The sequence below is a fragment of the Erpetoichthys calabaricus genome, chromosome 2 (genome assembly GCF_900747795.2).
Source record: "Erpetoichthys calabaricus chromosome 2, fErpCal1.3, whole genome shotgun sequence".
Classification (NCBI taxonomy): Eukaryota; Metazoa; Chordata; class Cladistia; order Polypteriformes; family Polypteridae; genus Erpetoichthys; species Erpetoichthys calabaricus.
Window position 1 is genome coordinate 300,682,006 of NC_041395.2, and position 21,234 is coordinate 300,703,239.

General features: G+C 46.0%; 1 protein-coding gene across 1 annotated transcript in view; it reads right to left on the reverse strand.

Moving 5' to 3' along the window:
* mxi1 (max interactor 1, dimerization protein) overlaps positions 1 to 20,530 on the reverse strand; it is a 68,192-nt gene extending 47,662 nt beyond the window's left edge. The window contains 3 exon segments of the mRNA XM_028795846.2: positions 5,303 to 5,332; positions 14,932 to 15,034; positions 20,139 to 20,530. Of these exon segments, the coding sequence (XP_028651679.1) occupies positions 5,303 to 5,332; positions 14,932 to 15,034; positions 20,139 to 20,358 (353 nt within the window). The 5' untranslated portion in view covers positions 20,359 to 20,530.
* Between the last annotated feature and the right edge of the window lie 704 nt (positions 20,531 to 21,234).

Here is a 21,234-nt window from a genome sequence, read left to right on the forward strand (position 1 = left end):
ACATGGACCCTGGGCTGGGGTCAGAGTGGCTGCTTCTTCACATGGATTGCTACAGTCGTGTTAAGGCAGTGTGGTGTAGCGGCTGAGCAGCTCAAATCAGAAAGCTGCCAGATCAGTTCCCACCCGTGACCCCACTGTATGGCATTGGGCAAGTCGCTAAAGCTGCCTGTGCTCCCGCCGTAACAAACATTTGTGTAACATCTGTGGTCTTGTGTCGGACTGGATGCTTTCCCATTTATTTTAGCAGATCAGGTTAAAATATCACAAGCGGGTATAAAGCACTTTTTCAACACACTTTTGTTGTCTGCATGGAGAAAATTAAACAAGACTAGAATAGATGGTCCACCCTCCATCTCACATTAGCAAGGAGAATCGACATTGTTAAGATGACCATCCTTCCCAACATTCAATTCCTCTTTCTATGCATCCCCATGTACATGAACAAATAATTTTTTAAGACATTAGACTGAATCATAACTTTATATATTTGGAATCTGAAACTTCCACGTATCCAATGGGCAACTCTACAACGACCTAAAGCAGTTCCTTCATTTCTTTTTCTGGGTGGCAAATAAACAAGCGATAAAGACCTGGACATCAACACAAATCGATGAATTTACACAAGCCTGGTCTGCAATAGCAATCAAATCTTGCAGCACTTCTTTATATTCCCTGCTCTGTGCCCCAGTAAATACAAATTACCGTCAATACACTAATAGTCCAATTGTCCTTCATTCACTCAGAATATGGAACCAATGTAGGAAGCACTTTAAGACAGAGAGACTTTTATCTGTTACACCTCTACATGACAACCACCCTCTCAAACCTATACACTATTTAATGTCTGGAAAACATACGGGATTAAAACACTTGGAGACTCGAACACAGATAATGTCTTGCATCCTACAAACAGTTATGTTTCAGATTCAACTTCTCATCAACACAACTCCTCCATTACTTTCAAGCTAGAAACCTTTCTAAACAGAACCTGCCCGATTTTCCTCACCTTCCACCTATTTCTATTCCAGAAGAAATACTGATCAGCCTTGAACACTAAAACATATTTTAAAGTCCCTTCTTTTCAAACCCCAGAGTACACTGGGGAAAAGGATCTGTCACTTAATATTTCAGAAAAAGAGTGGTAGGCAGCCATGCACAGGATACATCCCAGCTCCGTATGTGCAAAGCACTCAATCATTCAACTTAAAATCTTTTATCGAGCGTATTAATGTTTCCTGGACAAGATTCAACCTGTGAACGTTGCAATCGAGCTCCAGCCTCACTGGGCCACATGTTCTGAGGGTGCACCATATTAACATCATTTATGACAACAATCTTTCAATGCCTATCAGACAGCCTTGGTGTCACAGTCCCTCCTAATCCATTAACAGCCGTGTTTGGTGGGCTACCAGATGGGCTTAATGTGGAGAAGGACAATCAAACTGTAATCGCCTTTACTTCTCTATTGGCACGAGACTCATATTGCAAACCTGGAAGAATCCCACCCCAGCACTCTTAAGTCAGTGGGTATCCAATGTTCCATACTACTTGAAATTGGAAGCAATCAAATTCTCACTTAAGAGGATTTGTTCAAAACTTGTTTAAAACCTGCCAGGATCTAATCAATAACATTTTAGTATAAGCTTCCATTTCACGGTAAAGGGCACTCTTCCTTTTTATAGAGTAGCTCTGGATGTCGGCTCTCCTCATTTTCTCTTGGGTGGGAGTTGAATTTTGCTTTGTTTAGTTTGCCCTAATTGTTTGGAATGTGAGCGGCACGATGGCGCAGTGGATAGCGCTGCTGCCTCACAGTTAGGAGACCCGGGTTCGCTTCCTGAGTCCTCCCTGCGTGGGTTTGCTCCGGTGCTCCAGTTTCCTCCCACAGTCCAAAGACATGCAGGTTTGGTGCATTGGTGATACTAAATTGTCCCGTGTGTGTATGTGTGTGTGTGTGTGTATGTGTGCGCCCTGTGGTGGGCTGGCGCCCTGCCTGGAGTTTGTTCCTGCCTTGCACCCTGTGTTGGCTGGGATTGGCTCCAGCAGACCCCCGTGACCCTGTAGATAGGATATAGCGGGTTGGATACTGGATGGATGGATGTTTGGAATGGTATCTGCTTCTAGTTAAAAATTAAAATCAGTAAAAACATATGTGGTCCTGTGAAGTGCCTTTAAATGGCGTACATTACACGAAGGTTCTCCATTAATCTGTGTGCAACTATCCCACTTCTGACTAGAGCCAGTGCTAAACATCAGCGGCACAAACAACTCCCCAGAGATCTGACTGTTGTGAATGACAAGCAGAGAGAACTGCAGACTCATAAAAGACCTTATCAGAGGCAGAAGTGGGTGCACGGCTGGCCAGTCCTCTACAGCACAAGGCTTTCGGTTCAGTTCGGACTGCTGCTTTCACCGTGTAAACAACATTACGACTCTGTCTACAGAGACAGGCATACCACATTGTTAAAGAGCCTTGAGATGTGCGTGAAATCTTAAGGCTGCTGCTTCATTCCCATACTGCTGCACTCGGACTACCTGACCAGTCAAGGCAGTAGCTAAATGGGCAGAAAATGGACATCTTCCCCAACGCACTGCCATTCCACTTGAAGTTCTGTTTAAGAAAGCTGCAGCCGTGTAGATGTAATCTCACTGGTCAAATATGTGCTTTGGATTTATTATAATAAATATAAACAATTTAAAGGAGGGCCAATGGAATGAACGGCACAACATTAGAACATGAGCGCTTTGACAGATAAGAGGAGACCATTCAGTCCATCAGCCATTAAGCTGCCCCAATATCTCATCCAGAACTCTTTATGTAAAGAAGTGAATCCTGGCTTAAGCCTTCAGTCCTCCTCAAGTACGTGATTCACCCTAACGCTGAAAGTAACCAGAGGCTGATGCCACTGCCGGGATGGGCTCAGCTCACTGTGTCAGCAGCAGGGTAAGTGAATTGGTGGCTCCAAGTCAGGCCTAGTGAGTGTGTGTGCCCTGTAAGGTTGGTACCCGAGATAGGCTCTGGTCCCTTGTACCCCTGACTTGAGATTGCCAATGTGTGTGCATGATATGTGTGTATGTGGATGGACAAACATAGGAAATATTACATACTTTTCTCCTGAGGTCTGAAAAATAAATGAAGAAGTTAACAGAAAGCCGAGTCCCAGCACGTCCCAGAGGTGCTTCCATTTGCAGCCTGTGCATGAGGCCCACGGGTCATTCAGCACACATCCTTCTCTCCAGCCCTGGGCTCTCCCACCGTGACTCTCTCATTTCTAGGCCATGCTATAGAATGGCCCGACCTACCCTTGGATTCTGGGTCGCCTGTTATGTGACTTGTAATGAAAGAGAAATCCCTCTTAGGATTAAGCAGGTAGCGGCCCATTACACACAAAGTGGGTTGAATGGCTAATTATGTTGCTGGACAAAAGGGCCGAGACGCGTGCCTGCTTATCTCTTTACCAGCCTCAATAACACTGAAGAGTTTTACGGATCATCGAGCCATGTGGTAAAAATGGATTGGGGTTATAGAGAAGGAGAGGGCCTGCACACATGTGTGGAGAGGACAGCGTGGCTTGGTGATCCGAGGCAGCCATTGAGCAGACACATTCACAGCTCTTCAGGCAATTCAATTACAAAGCACTTAGTGCCATCAGAACCACAAGTAATAAAGTGAGGAGAGGCCGGTGTAGAAAAAGCTAAAGCAGACAGCAAAGAGATAAACATCTAATAAGTGGCAAAGCGCAGAAAAGGCAGAGGCCAACGTCGCAATGCCATATGAACGGAGAAGAGCTGGGCAGGCCAAAGGGTTCGGCTCCACACAGACATTTACAGTATAAGCGGAGCAGTTTATCCAAAGCAGCTTGTAATCAATTCAAGTGTAATTTTATTTGTCAATTACAATTATACACATAGTGCAAAATGTAATGGAATTCTTAGAAAAATATCAATATTAAAAAAAATAAAAAAAAAAAAACAGCAGCTGCTGCCATCTGATAACAGGCAGCGAGATTTAGTGGGACCTGCCCGGTGGTGCCACAGGTTTACATTTAAAGGCGCTGACATTGGGACAGGGAAGGTCCAGCTTGTTGTGTCCCAGAATGAAGCAGGCTGAGAGAGGGTTGTTAATTCGGATGTTCCCCTGGTTCTAGAGACAGTTTAATAATTGTAGGCCTGGCTACATAAAATGAAACAAATATAGGAGACCTTGTGAAATAAAATCAAAACACATGACTAGCTGTAGTGTGTGGAGCAACATGCAATTGTGTGAAGCTTTTAAAACACAGAAGAAGGCTGAAGGACGAGGCAGCCTGGGGGAGAAGTCCAGCATTACAGAGGCTTTAACGGGACAGGTTTCATTGGCTCCTAATTGGCTTTAGCCAGGATTTCAAGTAAGTCCCTGTCATTCTTAGAAATACAGCAGGCCTGAGAGAGGCAGAGCGCTTTTACAGGCCCTCGGTGGAGACGTCAAACCAAAGAACGGTCCCTCCAGTACCTCAGTATGCAGCTAATGTTCTAAATTATCGCTAGTGAGCGTAGGAGTGATAATAGATATCCACCGACCAGCCATGACATTAAAACCACTGACCAACATTGGTCATCTCATTACAAGTTCACCTTGTCAAGGGGTGGGATATATTAGTAAGCAGGACCCCATTATAAAAAGGCATGAAAACATCTTACTGGGGTTTAACAGAAGGAGATCCTCCACAGTTAACATTCACAATTAATTGCTTAGCAGAAGCTTTTGTCCAAAGCGACTTACAAAAGAGCTCACTTGAGGAAACATCAGTCTGGGTGGGCCGGTTTTTAGGAAGAAGCGTTACAGGACAAGGGTGCAAAACTGACGGCCACAAGTGAAGAGCTCAAAGTCAGTTGCCAAATGAGCTCTTTCACTGCCTCTATGGACGAGTTGGCAGCCACAGGCCAGGCCTGTTACACAGAAACGCAGGTCCCCAAACCTGCAAGAGACCTGCGGATTAGAAACGGGCAAGAAGCACAGCATTCCTTGAAGCCACGTAACACGAGACCTTAGCATGAACAGCAGGGATCGCGTGAGCAGCTGGGAGGGAGTTAAAAGAAAGGGAGCCTAGAGATTAGCTGGAGAACTAGGTCACTTGTTACTTTCACTTTTACTAACCCCTCGCACACCACGCTGCTCCTCCGGCACACAGATATCCAGTAGCGCCCACACCCAAAAACACAGTTTTATTCGAGATATGCCTGGGCTGCGTGAGCCACTAGGAATGAGAAACAAGAAAGTCAACAGAACGGTGCATGGCGTGTAAAGAAACAGAAGCCTACTGACCTGTTCTTCTCTAGCTCGTTGTGCGTCGACCTGCAAGAAGAAGGGAGAAAAAACAAAAGTTCAAAATCAAGACATTCCATCGAGTCCATTAAAGTTGTATTTTCTGAGAACATCATAATGGGGGCAGATGAATGTGAGACCACCTGAACCGCTCTGTCATATAGCCACCATCACAGAGTGCTTTACAGGGCAGTTCAAAACATTCATTGTTTAATCTTCTCGATGGGGTCCGAGGGGAGTTGGCATTCAAGGCAGAAATGGATAGTGAGTGGGACGCCAGTCCACAGCTGGGCACAGACTTGCACGCACACTCGGACTGAGGTGGCTGTTAAGCAGTGTGTGGGAGCGCCAGCATGGGGACAACATGCAAACCTCACACAGAAGGCCACCCCACCAAGAATCACATCGGACCAGAAAAACCACATCGCTAGCCAAGACCCCCAATACACCATGGTACCCTGGTGCAAAAACTGCTGCTCAGAAACAAATATGAGGCGTCATGTCATGTGTGTTGTTTCTAGTAAAAGGCAGAGCGTCGAGGTGGGGAACCCCAGGCCTCAAAGAGTTCTTTGTTTTTTTCCAGATCTGTGGTCCTTTATGGCAGAGAATACAGCGAGGCACGGTGCTGCAGCCCACACTCCTCCATCCATCCATCTCGCCTGTAATTTAGCCTTTGGTGCCATCTTCAAGCTGGACCCTCAGATACCCGTACCAGCAGGAGCGTGGTGGGGTTCATAATTTAACAAACAGAGCTGCCTGTATGGCAACACTGGAAACGCCAACCAGCAGCTGTGATGTACAAGTAGCTGGTTTGGTTTTTGTTTTAATAAAATTGCAGCTCTGCTCGGCGGGGGTCACAGTTCCCTGCAGTAGGGGGGTCTGTTCCACTGATTGCGAGTTATGGACAGCTCACTGGATAGCCAGCCTGTTGACCAGCTGAGTTTTAATTCGTTCAGACACCACGATGCACTCACTTTCCTCTGATTACCACACACGTACATCAAAGAGATTCGCATTTTTTGTGCTTGAAGAAAACCTGTTGACAGACATAAAGTGTCTGCCGTTAATTAACAACTCACACCTCCCAGCAGAACAACATGAAAAATGACATAAGCGCAGATGGGTGCTGGGGGCGCAGCGACACTCTTGCTGAGGGGAAGTTCACCCACTTGGAAGATTGGTCAACTCTTGCCAGCCACTTCCTAATCTCACACTGCTCTGGAACTTATTAAAGGCACTATATGATGTGAACACGTGCTTCAGAGGTGGGGCTGTGTGCTCTCCATCTGCTGCCCACTCTCCAAGTGTAAGTGAATTGTGGTGTAACACGCACTAATCTCGTATACAGCGCCTTTCCAAGCATTGAACAGAGCAGGAGCAAGAACAGACCTCAGAAGAACCCCAGAATCAACGGGGAAAAACACAGAGGTCCTGTCTCCACTCTGCACAGCACTCACAGTACCAGTGTACAGGCCGGCCATGATATCCAGCAACCTTGAGGGGATCCCGCAAACCCTCAGACGCTCCACAGGGCAGCTCGATCAACGGAGTCGAATGCCTTACAAAAACCGACAAAGGCTGCAAAGAAACTCTGCCGATATTCGTATTTGCGCTCCACGAGAACCCTCAGTGCCAGGATGTGGTCGACGGTAGACTTCTTAGGCGTAAAACCAGACTGCTCCGATCGCTGGTAGGTGAGCAAGTGATCACAGATCCTATTGAGGACGACCCTAGCAAGGACCTTACCCGGTACCGAGAGTAGTGTTATCCCCCTGTAGTCACCGCAATCCAGACAGTCACCCTTCCCTTTCCTGATAGCGATGACAAGTCCCATTTTCCAGTCAGTTGGGACGACGCTGGTCTGACAAATGGAAGCAAAGAGTGCTTGCAATTGGACCACGATACCTCCTGTTAAGCTCTTTCCAAATTTAAAATATGTCCTGATATACGTAAGCGACATTCCAGCCTTGCTGCCACTTTGCCTACACTTGCTCCGTTGCTGCAGCAGATCGTAGCCTCCAGTTCCCACTCTACTCCATTTTGTCTCTGAAGCAGCACTCCAGTAACTGCCACAAGACAGCGACTGAGCCTTCACATTCGTGTGCAAATATTCACACTCCCAGACACTGGGCTTTCTGAAAATCCGCGTTAAAGTGGTGCCGCCTGTGGACTGTTAGCCACTTTATGTTTGTTCACCCAATTAGTTGATCGCCTTTTGCAAATTCTGATGGGTCAGATGACCTTTCTAAGCTCATGTATCTCAGGAAGTGATTCATTGGAACTTCCATCACTAAAATTAACTTTCTTCAGTTGTGCTGAAATCGCATTATTTGCTTTGTAAATCACTAACTTGAAGTAAAAGGCACTATATAAAATATAAGTCACCGGGAGAAGTGAAATGCACTTTTTACCCAATCCTGTGCTACACGTGGTACACTTTGTGACACAAAGGCAAAGGCTCTTCAGGCAAGTTTTACAAGTCATGTCTGTTGGGGTCAGCTAGGGGAATACTGTCATGTGGTACAGACGTGTCGCTCTCCGTGGGCGCGACTGCACGACCGCGGGGAGCTAATGAGGTAGTTGGAGCGAGTCGCACCCGCACGTTCTCGACTGCTTCACTGGCTTCCTGCGGCGTGTGATGAAGTCCCACGGAGACGTGAGTGTATATGCGGGTCGGCACAAGGAAAGTGGAAGGAAATCAAAGAAGAAAGAAATCAAAGACGAGGGAAAAAGGGTCAAAGTGAAGGAGGTTAAAGGACGTGAAAGGCAGGCTTGGGAACGACGATCTGGCCACCTAGAAGGAGGAGACCGCACGAGCTGGGATCCCGTGACGGGGCGTTAGCTGGGGCGCTCTAGGGGCTAGTTTGCCCCACTGAACATTTAGGTGGAGTGTGGCGAACAAGGCAGGTGCCCTCCCTACGCTTCCGAGGTGCGACCACGTGAGCGCGAAGGAAGAAGGGAGGAGAGGGGAGCAATGGGTGAGCCGGGGAGAAACAGAAGGAGGTGGACCAAGATCAGAAGAAGATAGTGTGCATTTTTAACCTCAGACTTTAACGGCTTTATTTATTGATTTTTTATTTCTGATTTTTACGGATTTATACATGTACTGTTTCTTTTTAGAACACTGACTGGTTTTTAATAAAGGCACTTGAGCACTTTTTCCACCATCCTCTGGCCTTATCAGTGAATTGTCCTCATATGTCTGCTCATCTCAGTCATAACTATCGACAGGGTTGGTTCTGCAGATTCCCATGTGGGAAGAGGGAGTCTGTAGGGGCCCGGCGTCGTCACATCTCAGTCCAAGGAGAGACCGCGGTCGGCCATATTTGTGCTGCGGGGCACTCAATGCACCCTTCAGAAAACACTGGCACAGACTCGCCATTAGTGGCCATGCTGTCGACATTCTACAGATCAAAGAATGGAAACAACTGATTCAACTGTTTGTTCATTTGTCCAGCCACTAATCCAGTTAAACATTTAAAGGGAGATCAAGAAAATGGATTGTGTGAACGGGAAGCTAATCCACTCATCTCTCCATTTTATGAGGAATAGAAAAGGCAGCATTCATTCCTAGCACAGAGAGCTGCGCCTGAACTAACTACAACAGCAGCAAACAAACGAGTGACGATTTATTCAGGCAGTACACTCCGTCATCTGACTAATCCAGTCCAGGCTCCGAGGGATTTCAGTTATCAGTCGTAAGGCTCCTCCACTGCTAGTCAACAACTTCATTTTAAATGGTTTCCTTTCATTCAGCGACTCTTCCGAGTGTCTGGACCCAATTTGTTTTTTTTGTGTTTCATATTTCTGCGTGTACTGACTAAGAAGGCGACTTGCTGAAACCGTCAGCCAGGCATAGGAGTTGATCCTACAGCCTTCTGTTTTCTTGTCCAGCTTCACATTACGAAACAAATTAGTGCAGTGACTCATCTTCACTTACTGTACTCTTCATCCTAAAAAGAATAACCTTTCGTGGTACGGCACAAGGGAACGGAATAAATACTCTGACCTGGGATTTCCTGGATTTGAAGGCAATCTCCTTTCCTCAATCGCTAACTGCTGCCGAAAAGCATCTCAGGGCCGTGGACAGCACAGATAGCAGGAGGAATTGGCACCAATGGGAAGCTGTGACTTTGGGCGACAAAACACGAGGTGTGGGTTCAGACGTGTGGCGAGCCTATCTGGGACAGCAAGGCACTATATTCATGACTGTGATATATTAATGTGAGCTTTGCAAAACGCTGTGTGTTGGCGATTTATGTGGAGGGCATCCTGTATGAACAAGTGCATATTCTAAATACTCAGGAAGCAAATTCTTAGGAACACTACACTAATACTGGCGAGGCTTCCTTCTGCTCTCAAGACAGCCTCGATTCTTCATGGCATGGATTTCACAAGATCTTGGAAAATCTCCTTTGAGATTCTGCTCCATGTTGACATGACTGCAGATTTGTCAGCTGCACATTCATGCTGCGAATCCCCCCTCCTATCACATCCCTAAGGTGTTCTGCTGAATTCAGGTACAGCAACTGGGTAGGCCACTGAAGAACACTGAACTCATGATCATGAGACCAGTCTGAGATGACTTTTGCTGTGTAGCACGGTGCATTATCATGGTGAAAGTAGCCATTACAAAATGGGCAAGTTGTGTCCATGACGGGATCCACACGGTCAGCAGCAGTACTCAAACAGGATCAAGTGATGCCGAATTGGTATTAAAAAGCCCCAAGTGTGCCAAGAAGGTCTGCCACCTGCAGCCTGGACTGTGGATACAAGGCAGTTTGGGTACATGGATTCATGCCGTCGGTGCCAAACCGTCCATTCACCTCAACAGAAATCAAATCAGGCCAGGGTACACTTTCCCATCCTCAGTTGGTGAGCCTATGCCAGCTGCAGCTTGTCTGACAGAAGTAGACGCCAATGTGGTCTTCTGTCGTTATACCCCATCTGCCACAAGGTTCGACGTGTTGTGCATTCTGAGATGCTTTTCTGCTCACCACATTGGTACAGAGTGCTAATCTGAGTTACCGTAGCCTTTATGTCAACTTGAACCATTCTGGCCATTTTCCTCTGACCTCCCTCTCTCACCAACAGGGCATTTCTATCCACAAAACTGTCTCAGAACTGTCGCTCATTTAATGTTTCTTGTTTTGTGTACCATTCTGAGTGAATGTGGTGGGTTGGCACCCTGCCCGGGATTGGTTCCTGCCTTGTGCCCTGTGTTGGCTGGGATTGGCTCCGGCAGACCCCCGTGACCCTGTGTTCGGATTCAGCGGGTTGGAAAATGAATGAATGAATGATTCTGAGTGAACTCTGGAGACTGTTGTGTGTGAAAATCTCAGGAGATAAGCAGTAACAGAAATAATCAAACCAGCCCATCTGGCACCAACAATCATACTAGGGCTGAAATCACAGAAAGCACATTAACTGAAGCGCCAGACCTCTGCCTGCATGGTTTTACGCACTGTGCTGCTGGCACGTGATTGGCTGATTAGATAACTGCATGGCTATGCACGGGTGCAGGTAGGTGTTCCTAACAATTTACTTAGGGTGCATATCTACTATCTATCTCTATTGTATAAAAAAATCTTGGGTCGAGACGTGATTTCCTCGGAGACACTTTAACGTCCTGCGAGACAAGGAGGACAGCTGCTGTACAGGCTTTTAAATGTTCAAAGTGCTGCGCGACATGCAAATCACGCGACATGGCACAAGCAGCAGCAGCAAGCCAGCTGATGGAGCATAGAGGAGGTCCTATTGTATCACCATTTTAGATGGGGGTTTCGGAGGAGCGACTGCATCTCCTTATCGTGCGTTCAGCCCCCCTCTTCACAACGTGAGAGGCAGAGATGCAAAGTAGCTGGCATGTAGCGTGCCCACTAGTATATATATATATATATATATATATATATATATATATATATACACACACGATACAGTGTGAGCATGTGTGTGTGTGTGTATTAATAAACTAAGTGACTTAAGTATTTTATTTTCTCCCCATTAAGGCTTATGATGAGCCCATGGAGTCCTTGTAGATGTTCCATGGTGCTAACCTCCTGTGAGGCCCAGGGCCTAAAGAGCTGCATGTGCCGATTCTGCTGCAGTTTCTGTCCCATCCTTGGTCCCCCTGTCACTGTGGCCTGCGCTCTGCCTCTCTGTACATATCCCTCTTTATAATGATCACCTTTGATTTATATTGTTCTCTGTACAGCTCGTGTAGCTAAACCACAAACTAAAATAAAGCATGTAAAGGCGACCTCTGATAAAACGTCCCAAACGTCAAGGGCTTCACTCGGGCGTAAGGATCCATATGTGAAAAGCTAATCCCACCGTGGAACTGTATGGCAGCATATGTTATAAAGTAGACGCATTATGTACAGATAGGGAGTGAGCACGCATTATTAGGATGAACTGTACACAAGGCGGCGCTCACCAAATGGTTTTATCGAAGGATTTGGAGAGACAGACCCTCAAAGGACACAAATATATTAAAAAAAAATCCCCTCCTCCCATCACGGAGGTAAAGCCGCATTGGACCGTGTCCAAGTAAACGATGGAGCAACAGACCATTCAGCAAATAAAGCGAGAACCAGTGGGACAGCTCCACTTATATGTGCATTTGTATTACGTTATAAAAAGAAATGTACGCTTGAACAGTTTGAAAGGATCTATAGTTCATTAGGTGGGTTCAGAAAATGAAAGGGAATAATGCCTAGCTGCCAAGGAAAGAGGCCCAGCTCAAATATTTATTTTGAAATGTCACTGTCTGTATACTTTTCAGCCCACCTCCTCCATCAAGCTCCTTGTGGCGTCCTTAACATTAGTAATATTTAAAACAATTGTGCTTAATACTCTCCAAAGATGCATATTATTTACAGTAAACACATTCATATGCTCCAAAGCTGAGCTCTGCTCCCCCAACACTGTAATGGACTAAGAAGGTTCAGAATATGCAGGATGGATGGGTGGAGATTCTGCAAGGCACCATATATTGATGTAGGATTGAAAATATTTTGTAAATATAAATTGTCCTGGTAATTTTGAACAGTGATGGAGCAGGTCCCAGCAGCATCAGTCCCAGTCCATCACCAGACATGCACAATCATCATCATCTTTTTCTTTTTGTGGTTACCTATGAGGGTCAAGAAAGGAACACCCTGAGCGGGGCGGACCGGGCTTACCAGGTTCCTTACCCCATCACAGAATATGCCCAGCAATCCTGTAAAGAACCTTCATTGTTGCTGCCTGTACTCGCAGTCTCACTCTTTGGACGAGTGGTGTAAATCAGCAGTCTCACCTACAGACTTGGCTCCGCTACACCAGCATGTTCTAGCACAGAATTCATAAAACTGCAACAGTCTCACAATTACCTTTGACTCTTTAATAAGACCCTCCATTTGGGAAGGCCACTCACCCCTTACCTGCAGAAAACAAGCCACTCTGGAGGACCAAGACTTTGGATTTGGAGATGCTGATTCTCATCCCAAACAGAACACACTCAGACGTGAGTAGGCCTACTGATGCCAAAAGGACACCTTCATCTACAACAGCACAGCTGCAAACCTTAGGGTCCCAAACTTGATACCCTCTATACCCACCAATCTGTCCATGAAAATCATGAACACAAGACATGCCAAGAAACCCTTGGCAGAGACTTGAACACAACCTGATGCCACATATGTGAACATAACTTGCTCTGCAAACTCTGGGACTGAATGACATACTGCAGAGGACACAGAAACGCCGAACAAGTGTAGCGTCTTCCATGGGATTTCATGGCGTAGACAGAACTGGCAAAATCTCACAGAAAACTCAAATATCTGTGCAAAAGTACAGCCGGTCCACTCTACCACTGCCAAGACAAAATCTGCTTTGTTCCACCTGGATGTGAGTTCAGTACAGCATGGAGCCTCCTACCCTGGCATAGCTTAGAAGAGTAATGATCATGCGTGAATAGAATTCACCTTCTTGCCTCCTTTTCAAAAAAGGCTAACGGCACACCTGTCTGACAAGGAACATTCGCCCAGACTCCCCCTCACCGTCCATTCCTTCCATCATTTCCATTAAGATCTCTCCTTTTGTCACTACAGGAGTTTTAGTCGCTGCAATGACCACGACCACAAAGACAAGCCCACCCTAACCAATATTTCTGGCAGTACCCCTTGATAGCATTCCTAACTCAGGTCAATACTTAACCAGCCTTGTTGAGAAAAACAGGCAGAGGCGGCCTTAGGGGTGTGCGGGACCTCGGGCGTTACGTCAAACGCTGTTACCGGTATGTGTGGACTGTATAAACCTGCACGCGAATTTAATAAAAATAATGTTAACACACACCGGATTTTCTCATTACAGTATTCAGCTATTTTTTTTTGCAAGATAACACGCGGACTTTGTAACAATATAACTGGAGAATATAGCTTGTCAAATCCGCTCGAACGGGCCATGCGGACCTCAAAAGCGGGGCCCACTTTGGCGCCGGGCCTGGGGCGGTCGCCCCACTTGCCATCCCCAAACGCCGCTCTTGCTTCCAGTGCTCTCATTTGCTTGCTAGCACCATCAGGCTACCTAAAGTTCATTTTGATGAGATCACCAACCTCCATTCACGACAATGGGGCTTTTCTTAAGCCACGGCCACCTTTTTAATGATCCCCAACACCACTAACATGTCGGGTAGGCTTCGATCTTCAACTTGTAAGCTTCCCCTACCGGTGGTGTCCACCAAGAGCAGCTACCACGACAGAAACCAACAACCCTCGTATTGATTCACATTTTTTTATTTTCTTCATGAAGAACCGTGTGCCACTTCACTTGTTTCATTGCCATCGTTTTAAAATACGCCGCGATGAGTTCCAACAGTCGCAAGCCTCCTGATCAGGCGCTGGAGACTTGACTGGCGTCGGCGCGGAGGAGCTCACTGCAGCGGCTTGACAATCAGCTGATGGGGGAGGCTGAAGCTGTTCCAGCAGGAGGCCCCTCCCCCCGAGCAAATCGAGAAATACACAGTCGAACGTGCAGGCAGGCGAAAGAGGAAGACGAAGGGAGCGAGCAGGGGAAAGCAATCCTGGTAACGTAACGCAGAAACAGCGAGCACCGCAGCGGTAGCCGAAAAAGCGCAAAGTGCACAGCAGTGGCAGGAAGCTTCTCGCGTAAACGTTAATGCTGCAAAGATGCCGATACATCTGCGAATGGGCCTACCTAGGAATCGATCTTGTGTTCAGTTACAGGGGATTTTCTTTCTAATGCATTAGGATGGACGGATAGACAGAAATTCAATAATAGTTGATGAACATATAAAGGTGTAATTTATAAAGTATATGTGGAGGCCAACTTCCCTGTAGGTCACGTACACACATATCGCATAGCCAAGAGACACACATTCCACTGCTTTCATTTTTAAATACATACTGTACACATCATACAAACAGGCAACGTGTCAAGTCTGTTTAAATGGGCAGTTGCCATGTTGTGAAATTCTAGCATTTAATACTTTCTGTAGGCTTTTCCAGCCGACCCCACTGTTAATTATTCACACCATTTGTAGTATTTTCCATTCAGCTGTTAAAAGAAATCGCTGACCTGTTAAAGGGGAACTGAAAAAATGAAATGGCACTAGTTAGTCTGCTTACCTGTTGTGGGTGTTGTTATATTTTTTATTCCTGAATTTTCTTTGCCTTTGATAACTGGAGTCCTGATGGGAAGGAAAGGTCGATGCATATCCATGTTCACATTCTGGTAGGGAGAAAAAACAAAGGCACAAATCAGATCACATCATACGAAGTGGACGGGCCCACAGCTTATAATCAAATCTCTGCGTTGCCATAAATAACAATCGATACGCTGGAAGAGCCGCTCTCGGTTGGTTTTTTTTTTTTTTTTTTGCCCTTGCTTATTTTCATTCGGTGTTGTCCTCTTTCTGTATTTACCTCTCTTTTCCCAAATGTGCATTTATGAATTTATGTTTGCACTGTCACTTTGATGCCAAAAGAGGATGTCGACCCCCAGTGAACCCCGTCCTTTAGATTTGCTCCCAACCCCAAGCCGTATGTTCTCCATAATTAGCCACCACTTGCACACCCCCGTCACCCCAACCGCGGCTCCTGTGCGCTGCCCAGCAAGTTACTCGATTATTCAGAGGCACAGCCACACACACACACTTCGACACCGCGTCCCCAGCAGCATTACGTACCTCGCTCCCTCCTCTCTAAATATTCAGCAGCTTCCAGCAGCCTCTGGATGTTGATTAACTGCACAGCTGTCATTCTTGGGGTTTCGCTTAAATTTCGATTTCAACGACAAAATAAAAGCTACGCTCAAAGAGAAGCTGATATGAATTATCGATTGACTTTTGTTGCCTTATTGCTTCGAAATTCTAAGGACTAATGCTTCGGAATTTGGATTTCCAACAGTGCTTCAATGTTCGGAAATAGGTTAAGCTGGCTAGTATTAGTCTTTAAAAAAATAAAAATATGAAAGGAGTCGCAACTAGAAATCGTAAAAAATAAAATACAGTAACAACTACTAATACTATAAACGATATAAAATTCCCCGAGCGCTCGCAGCCTGTAAAGTCCCCGTCTGCCTGACTCCGCTCCTCCCCCGGGTTTGTTTACCTGGCTTCCAGGCGGAGGGCGGAGTGTGGCAGCGTGGCCGCAAAGCTCTCTGGGATTTGGAGTCCTATCAGCGTCGAGATTTAAAAAGACAGCATCTCACCGAGCTATTGTTGCCCGTTTCATTCTTGGTAGTCAAATTTTGTGGTATAGCACGAGACCATACTTATATGGCTAGTCCTTGTATCTGTTTATCTTCAGAGCTTGACTTTTATCCAAGAAAGCAGTTCTTATAGAATAAAATTGTATAACTGTATAGTTTTCTGACACCTTTACCCAAAGTGACTTCCAAGACCAATAAATAACAGCCTTTTTGGCACAGTCCCAAATTTAGAGTCACCATTTAATTTAACACACACCTTTGGGGTCTGGTAAAAAAAAAAAAAAATCAACCAACTTAGATAAAATTGACCTACGTGTGGTGTACTGGTTGAGGCTTTGGACTGCAAACCCTGAGGTTGCTGCCGACACTGCGTCACCATGAGCACTTGCTTGTGCTTCAATGGAAAAAGACAAATTAAAAAATGTGACCAATTGTATCTCAAACGTTGGAAGTTGCCATGAAAAAGCGTCAGCCAAATCAGTAAATATAAATTTGCCGTAAAAACATGCATTGCTGTTCTGTATAGACACTTGAACCACACAATTTGCCATACTTAAGTAAAAACTGACTGAGTGGCTCAGCTGCGGAAATAAAAATCAGCAATGGGGGACTGCCATGTGTACCCCCCAAACAAATCATTTATTTTATATTTACTTATTTGGCTGATACCTTACAACATTTATGATACAATTGGTGACATTTCTTTTGGTTTTCCAGCTGGAGCGCAGGCAGGTCAAGTGACTTACTCATTGCTCACACAGTGTCAGTAGGGGGATTTGAACCCACAACCTCAGGTTTGGTGTTCAAAGGCTCAAGAATGCAATAATAATAATCATAATAATAATCTGTACCCATTTTCCTCGGCATGGTGTTCACTGCATAAAAGGCGCTATATCAAATTCTAGCCAATGACCAAGTCTGAATTCCTCAGAAGGATACTCGGCTCAGTCCACTGTTGCTGTGGGTTTCTTAACTGAAGGTGTGTGACCCACTAAACTCCTTGTATGCATTTATGAAATCATAGCACTTTCTGAATTGTACATCCCTACTTTTTATTGAATTCCTCATTCGGTATTCATCAGATGTGACAGATACACGCATTGCCACAACTCTGCCTGGATACGTGGGCTAAGGAAATGGATGGATGGGAGCCTGTCGTCCAAGTGCTATGTCCTAGTAGGAGAGCTAAGTTCACTAACCAGTTTCAGTGACTTGTGATGTTACCCTCACCTATCATCTCCCATACCTCCTAAAAGCTGCAAGAGGCATCCGTCCATCTTATGGCAGCCCCACCTCGATACCGCAGAAGTGCAGACGCCTAGTGGCTAAAGGACTGAAGTGCAGCGCTCGAGCACTGTCCCCTGCTTGAGCCACTTAACCTGTCAGATCTTAACTGACTAACTAATTTGGTGGGACATGAATCATAATTTCATAAGTGATCAATCGTTTGGAGCTGTCATGAAAATACTGTAAATCTGAGGGATCAAAACCAAAAACCTAGCCCCTCGCCCCCAGCTACACCTGTGCTCAGTGCAAAATTGCTTAGCTGTAACGCATTTTCAAGCAGGAGGTCTACAAGTACCCATCCATCCATTTTCCAACCCGCTGAATCCGAACACAGGGTCACGGGGGTCTGCTGGAGCCAATCCCAGCCAACACAGGGCACAAGGCAGGAACCAATCCCGGGCAGGGTGCCAACCCACCACAGGTCTACAAGTACCCCAGAAAACAATTCGTGTTATATGGTACAAATAACTATTTCATTCTGATAAGGATATTTTTAAAATGAAATCGAGTCTTTGGGTTAGCAGGATACTGTGGTCATGAAACCTTAATCTGTATTATTGTATGCAACAAGAGACCTTTTAAAATCAGAATCTCATTAGTTGTTCACTAATCTATTATAATATATTCATGAATATCTGAGAACATATTACTAACTAAAATCAATAAAAGTTCTTTCTGGAACCTTCACGTGGATGGTTCTTTTGAGAACCAAAAAGGTTCCCCTACGGCATCGCTCTGAAGAACCACTTGGGCACCTTCATTTTTAAAGAATGTACCCCGCTCCAATGAACGCCTCTTTTTAAAACCTGCAGTTGTCATGTCCGGCGGCACTAAAACACCGCCGTCTGTTACGGGTGCTAGCATTGATGCTGTCCACTTTTCCACGTCGGTCGCAGGCGTTTTCATTTGACGGTAGTTAATCCGCGACCCCCTTTAAAGCAGCCGACTGCCAAACCACAGCCTGTAATTCCCAAGAAGCATCTCCGCAGCACGTTAGTCCGGCATCATGAAGCCACGCCCAGCAACACATGACGACTCCAATGGGTCGCCTTTGAATAAAAGACTGCACAGATAAGTTGTCAGACTGACCTCCTGCTTGTCCAATAGGAGAAGAGAGATCCGTTGCCATGTGAGAACCATGTGAGGCTCCAGCAGGCACCAGGAAGCACAACTCGCTCAGTTTTTCGTCTCGACTTTCTATTACTTTCATCCATTCTGATGATGCCGCGATGATTTACTTATAGTTAATTGGTTTGGATCGATTATGTGGATAAAGTTAATTGGTTGTAAAAGTTGACGAATGAATGTGCAAAACGCATGCCTTGTTGTAATGATCGAGGAGTCCGAGTCGCGGTCACGGTATTCCGGTGCACTCAGTCCAGCCACACGGGTACTCCTGTCAGTGGATCGCTGACATACAGACTGTATACAGATTAACTTTGGAAACGGTGATGTTCATCATCTTTAAAGTCGCTATATATACAGCTATATTTTAACATACTCCACGAGTGAAACGCAGGAACTGGTTGTGAACGGGTTTTCTTGTATATACTGTACCATATAACACAATTGCAGCACGTCAAGTCTACGATGGAAATCATTCGAATGATATCGAGGGGCACTTGACGAATCATCAGGCGACTTTCACCGCAAGGCGCTAGACAAAGACAGGACGACTGTCCAGAAGCCGGTTGACTAAAGTGTCCATTACACAATAGGGGGCTTATCTCCACATGCGCCTCTACTGCTTAACTTGCACGCTGTTCAGGGTGGTCATTGGCAGAGACGCCGTCCTCGATTTTTTTTGTTTGTTTTTCTGACGAAGACATTAATAACGGATCCCAGTTTGTGACTATGAGCTGTGGACATCACGGTTAAACGCGTGACCTTTAATATTCTGCATATATGCTACTGTCCTGTTGCCAGTAACAGTCGGTTAAACAGTAAAAAGATCATTAATAATCCATGAAGTTGAGAATGAACAAGAGCCAATGATTCTTCCGCTTATATTACACTGCTTGGTGGGCTACGTAGGTCGAGCTTTTATAGTATATAGCGCCTTTCACCATAATCCGCACCTAGGAGGTTGCGTTACACGACTCCGGCTGCAGACGTCTCATCTTTGTCTGCAGCAGATCGGATTTTGGGGAGGGGGAGGGGTGTTCCAACTTTGCACACACATTCGTAATCTTTAATTTTTTTTCTTAACCCCTTTGTCTTTTGCTTCGCCTCGTGTTTCTTTCAGTTAATTATGGAGCATTTTCTATTAAAGTTCACACAAGTGCAAGACTTTTGTTTACACGTGCATAAATATCCTCATTATTAACCTTTTGGAATAAATCAGATTAATAAATCACGCAAATCGGAATGAAGGGATGATTGCGGCTGACCGCAACAATAGCGCCGCTTCGATTTTAAATGACTAAGGCAGTGCATTCGAGATTGAGGGCATCTAGCCGTGTTCTCTTTATTCTAATCGTGTCAACTGGCACACTGGCGACGATCGTAGCCTCCGGCTAAACACACCTGCGGTGTCACGGAGCTCACGAGCTTCCAGTCACCACTTGCGGGCTCTTCGTATTCTGCTGCTGCATGACGGTAAAAAGAAAGGAAGAAAAAAAAATACTCAGGACGGGCATGGAAAATCCGCCTGTGGGGATGAAGCCTAGCCTCGTGCTCCTGTCTGGGAGCCTTGACCAAGCAGCGCCCGCCGCACGCACTTTTTCAGACTCGCTCCTTTGTTGTCTGAGTCAGCCGCGCCGACGCTCACTCGGACTTTTTTTTTTACGTTTCCATATCTTTTGCTTTACATTCACGAGAAATTGCATGCACTTACTTCCATTTTTATTCTCGCTTCTCTCTATAAAACTGGCCGCTTCCAATAAAACTTGAACATTTTTGAAGAACGTGTCCATCTGCTCCACTGAGGAGTCATCGCCGGCGAAGATGTTATTAATAGACACCTCGCTCAAATCCTGCTGGTCCATCGAAGTCTCTGACTCCAGGAAGACATCCTCCGTATCCAAGTGCCTGTTTTCCCTGGCTCTTCGTCCCATTGCTCCCCGTTTCACTTCTAACAGTCTTTGGTCGTCTGCCGAGCAAATATTACAGCTTAATGTCAAGGCGATCGATGAATGAAAGATGAATGAATGGACAGAAAAGTGCACCGTGCTTACTCCGGCCCAACCTCGCCTGGCCCCTCCCCGCGGTCCTAGCGCCGCCCGGTTCCACACCCGCGTTCTGCTTGACTTGCATTGGCGCCTCGCGCTGTCATTTAGCCGCCCTCTGAGGCTCCGCGAGCGCGCCCACCTCACCAAGGCAGCGGCGTTTTGTTTGTCAATTTGCATTGCACGATCTAATCAGCTCGAGGGAGTGGATTGAATAAAACATCAATAAACACCTCACTGCTGACAGATCAGATTGCACAAGTAATCACTTCTTTTACGATTAGAGCTAACGGTCAAGACGCCGCTTAAACGGCCTCGGATTTATGACGTGCCCATGTAAACCTGCTCTGTAGCGCCTTTTCGCATTTCTCCAGTTTTCGAAAGCTAGTAAGGAGTCGAGGGGATGTGGGACCAACCCTGGCTGCAGTGTGTCGCATGGCACACTAAATGATAGAAAGACAGACAGATAGATTCTTTATTAATTCCAATGGGAAATTCATAATAAAGCAACACCACGCAGGGAGGACCCGGGAAGTGAACCCGGGTGTCTTTACAGCGAGGCAGCAGCGATACCACTGCGCCATCGTGCCAGCTTTTAAATGGGCGAATGACTTTCGAAGGAGGATGGAGATGTTGCATGTACTGCCGAGCAGCTCCTGCTACGCCTCACTGGTCCAGGGACCTTCAGTCGCAGCCCTGGTGATGCACAGTGGTGTCTGTGTGGAGTTTGCATGTTCTTCCCGTGGGTATGTCGACAGTGCCAAC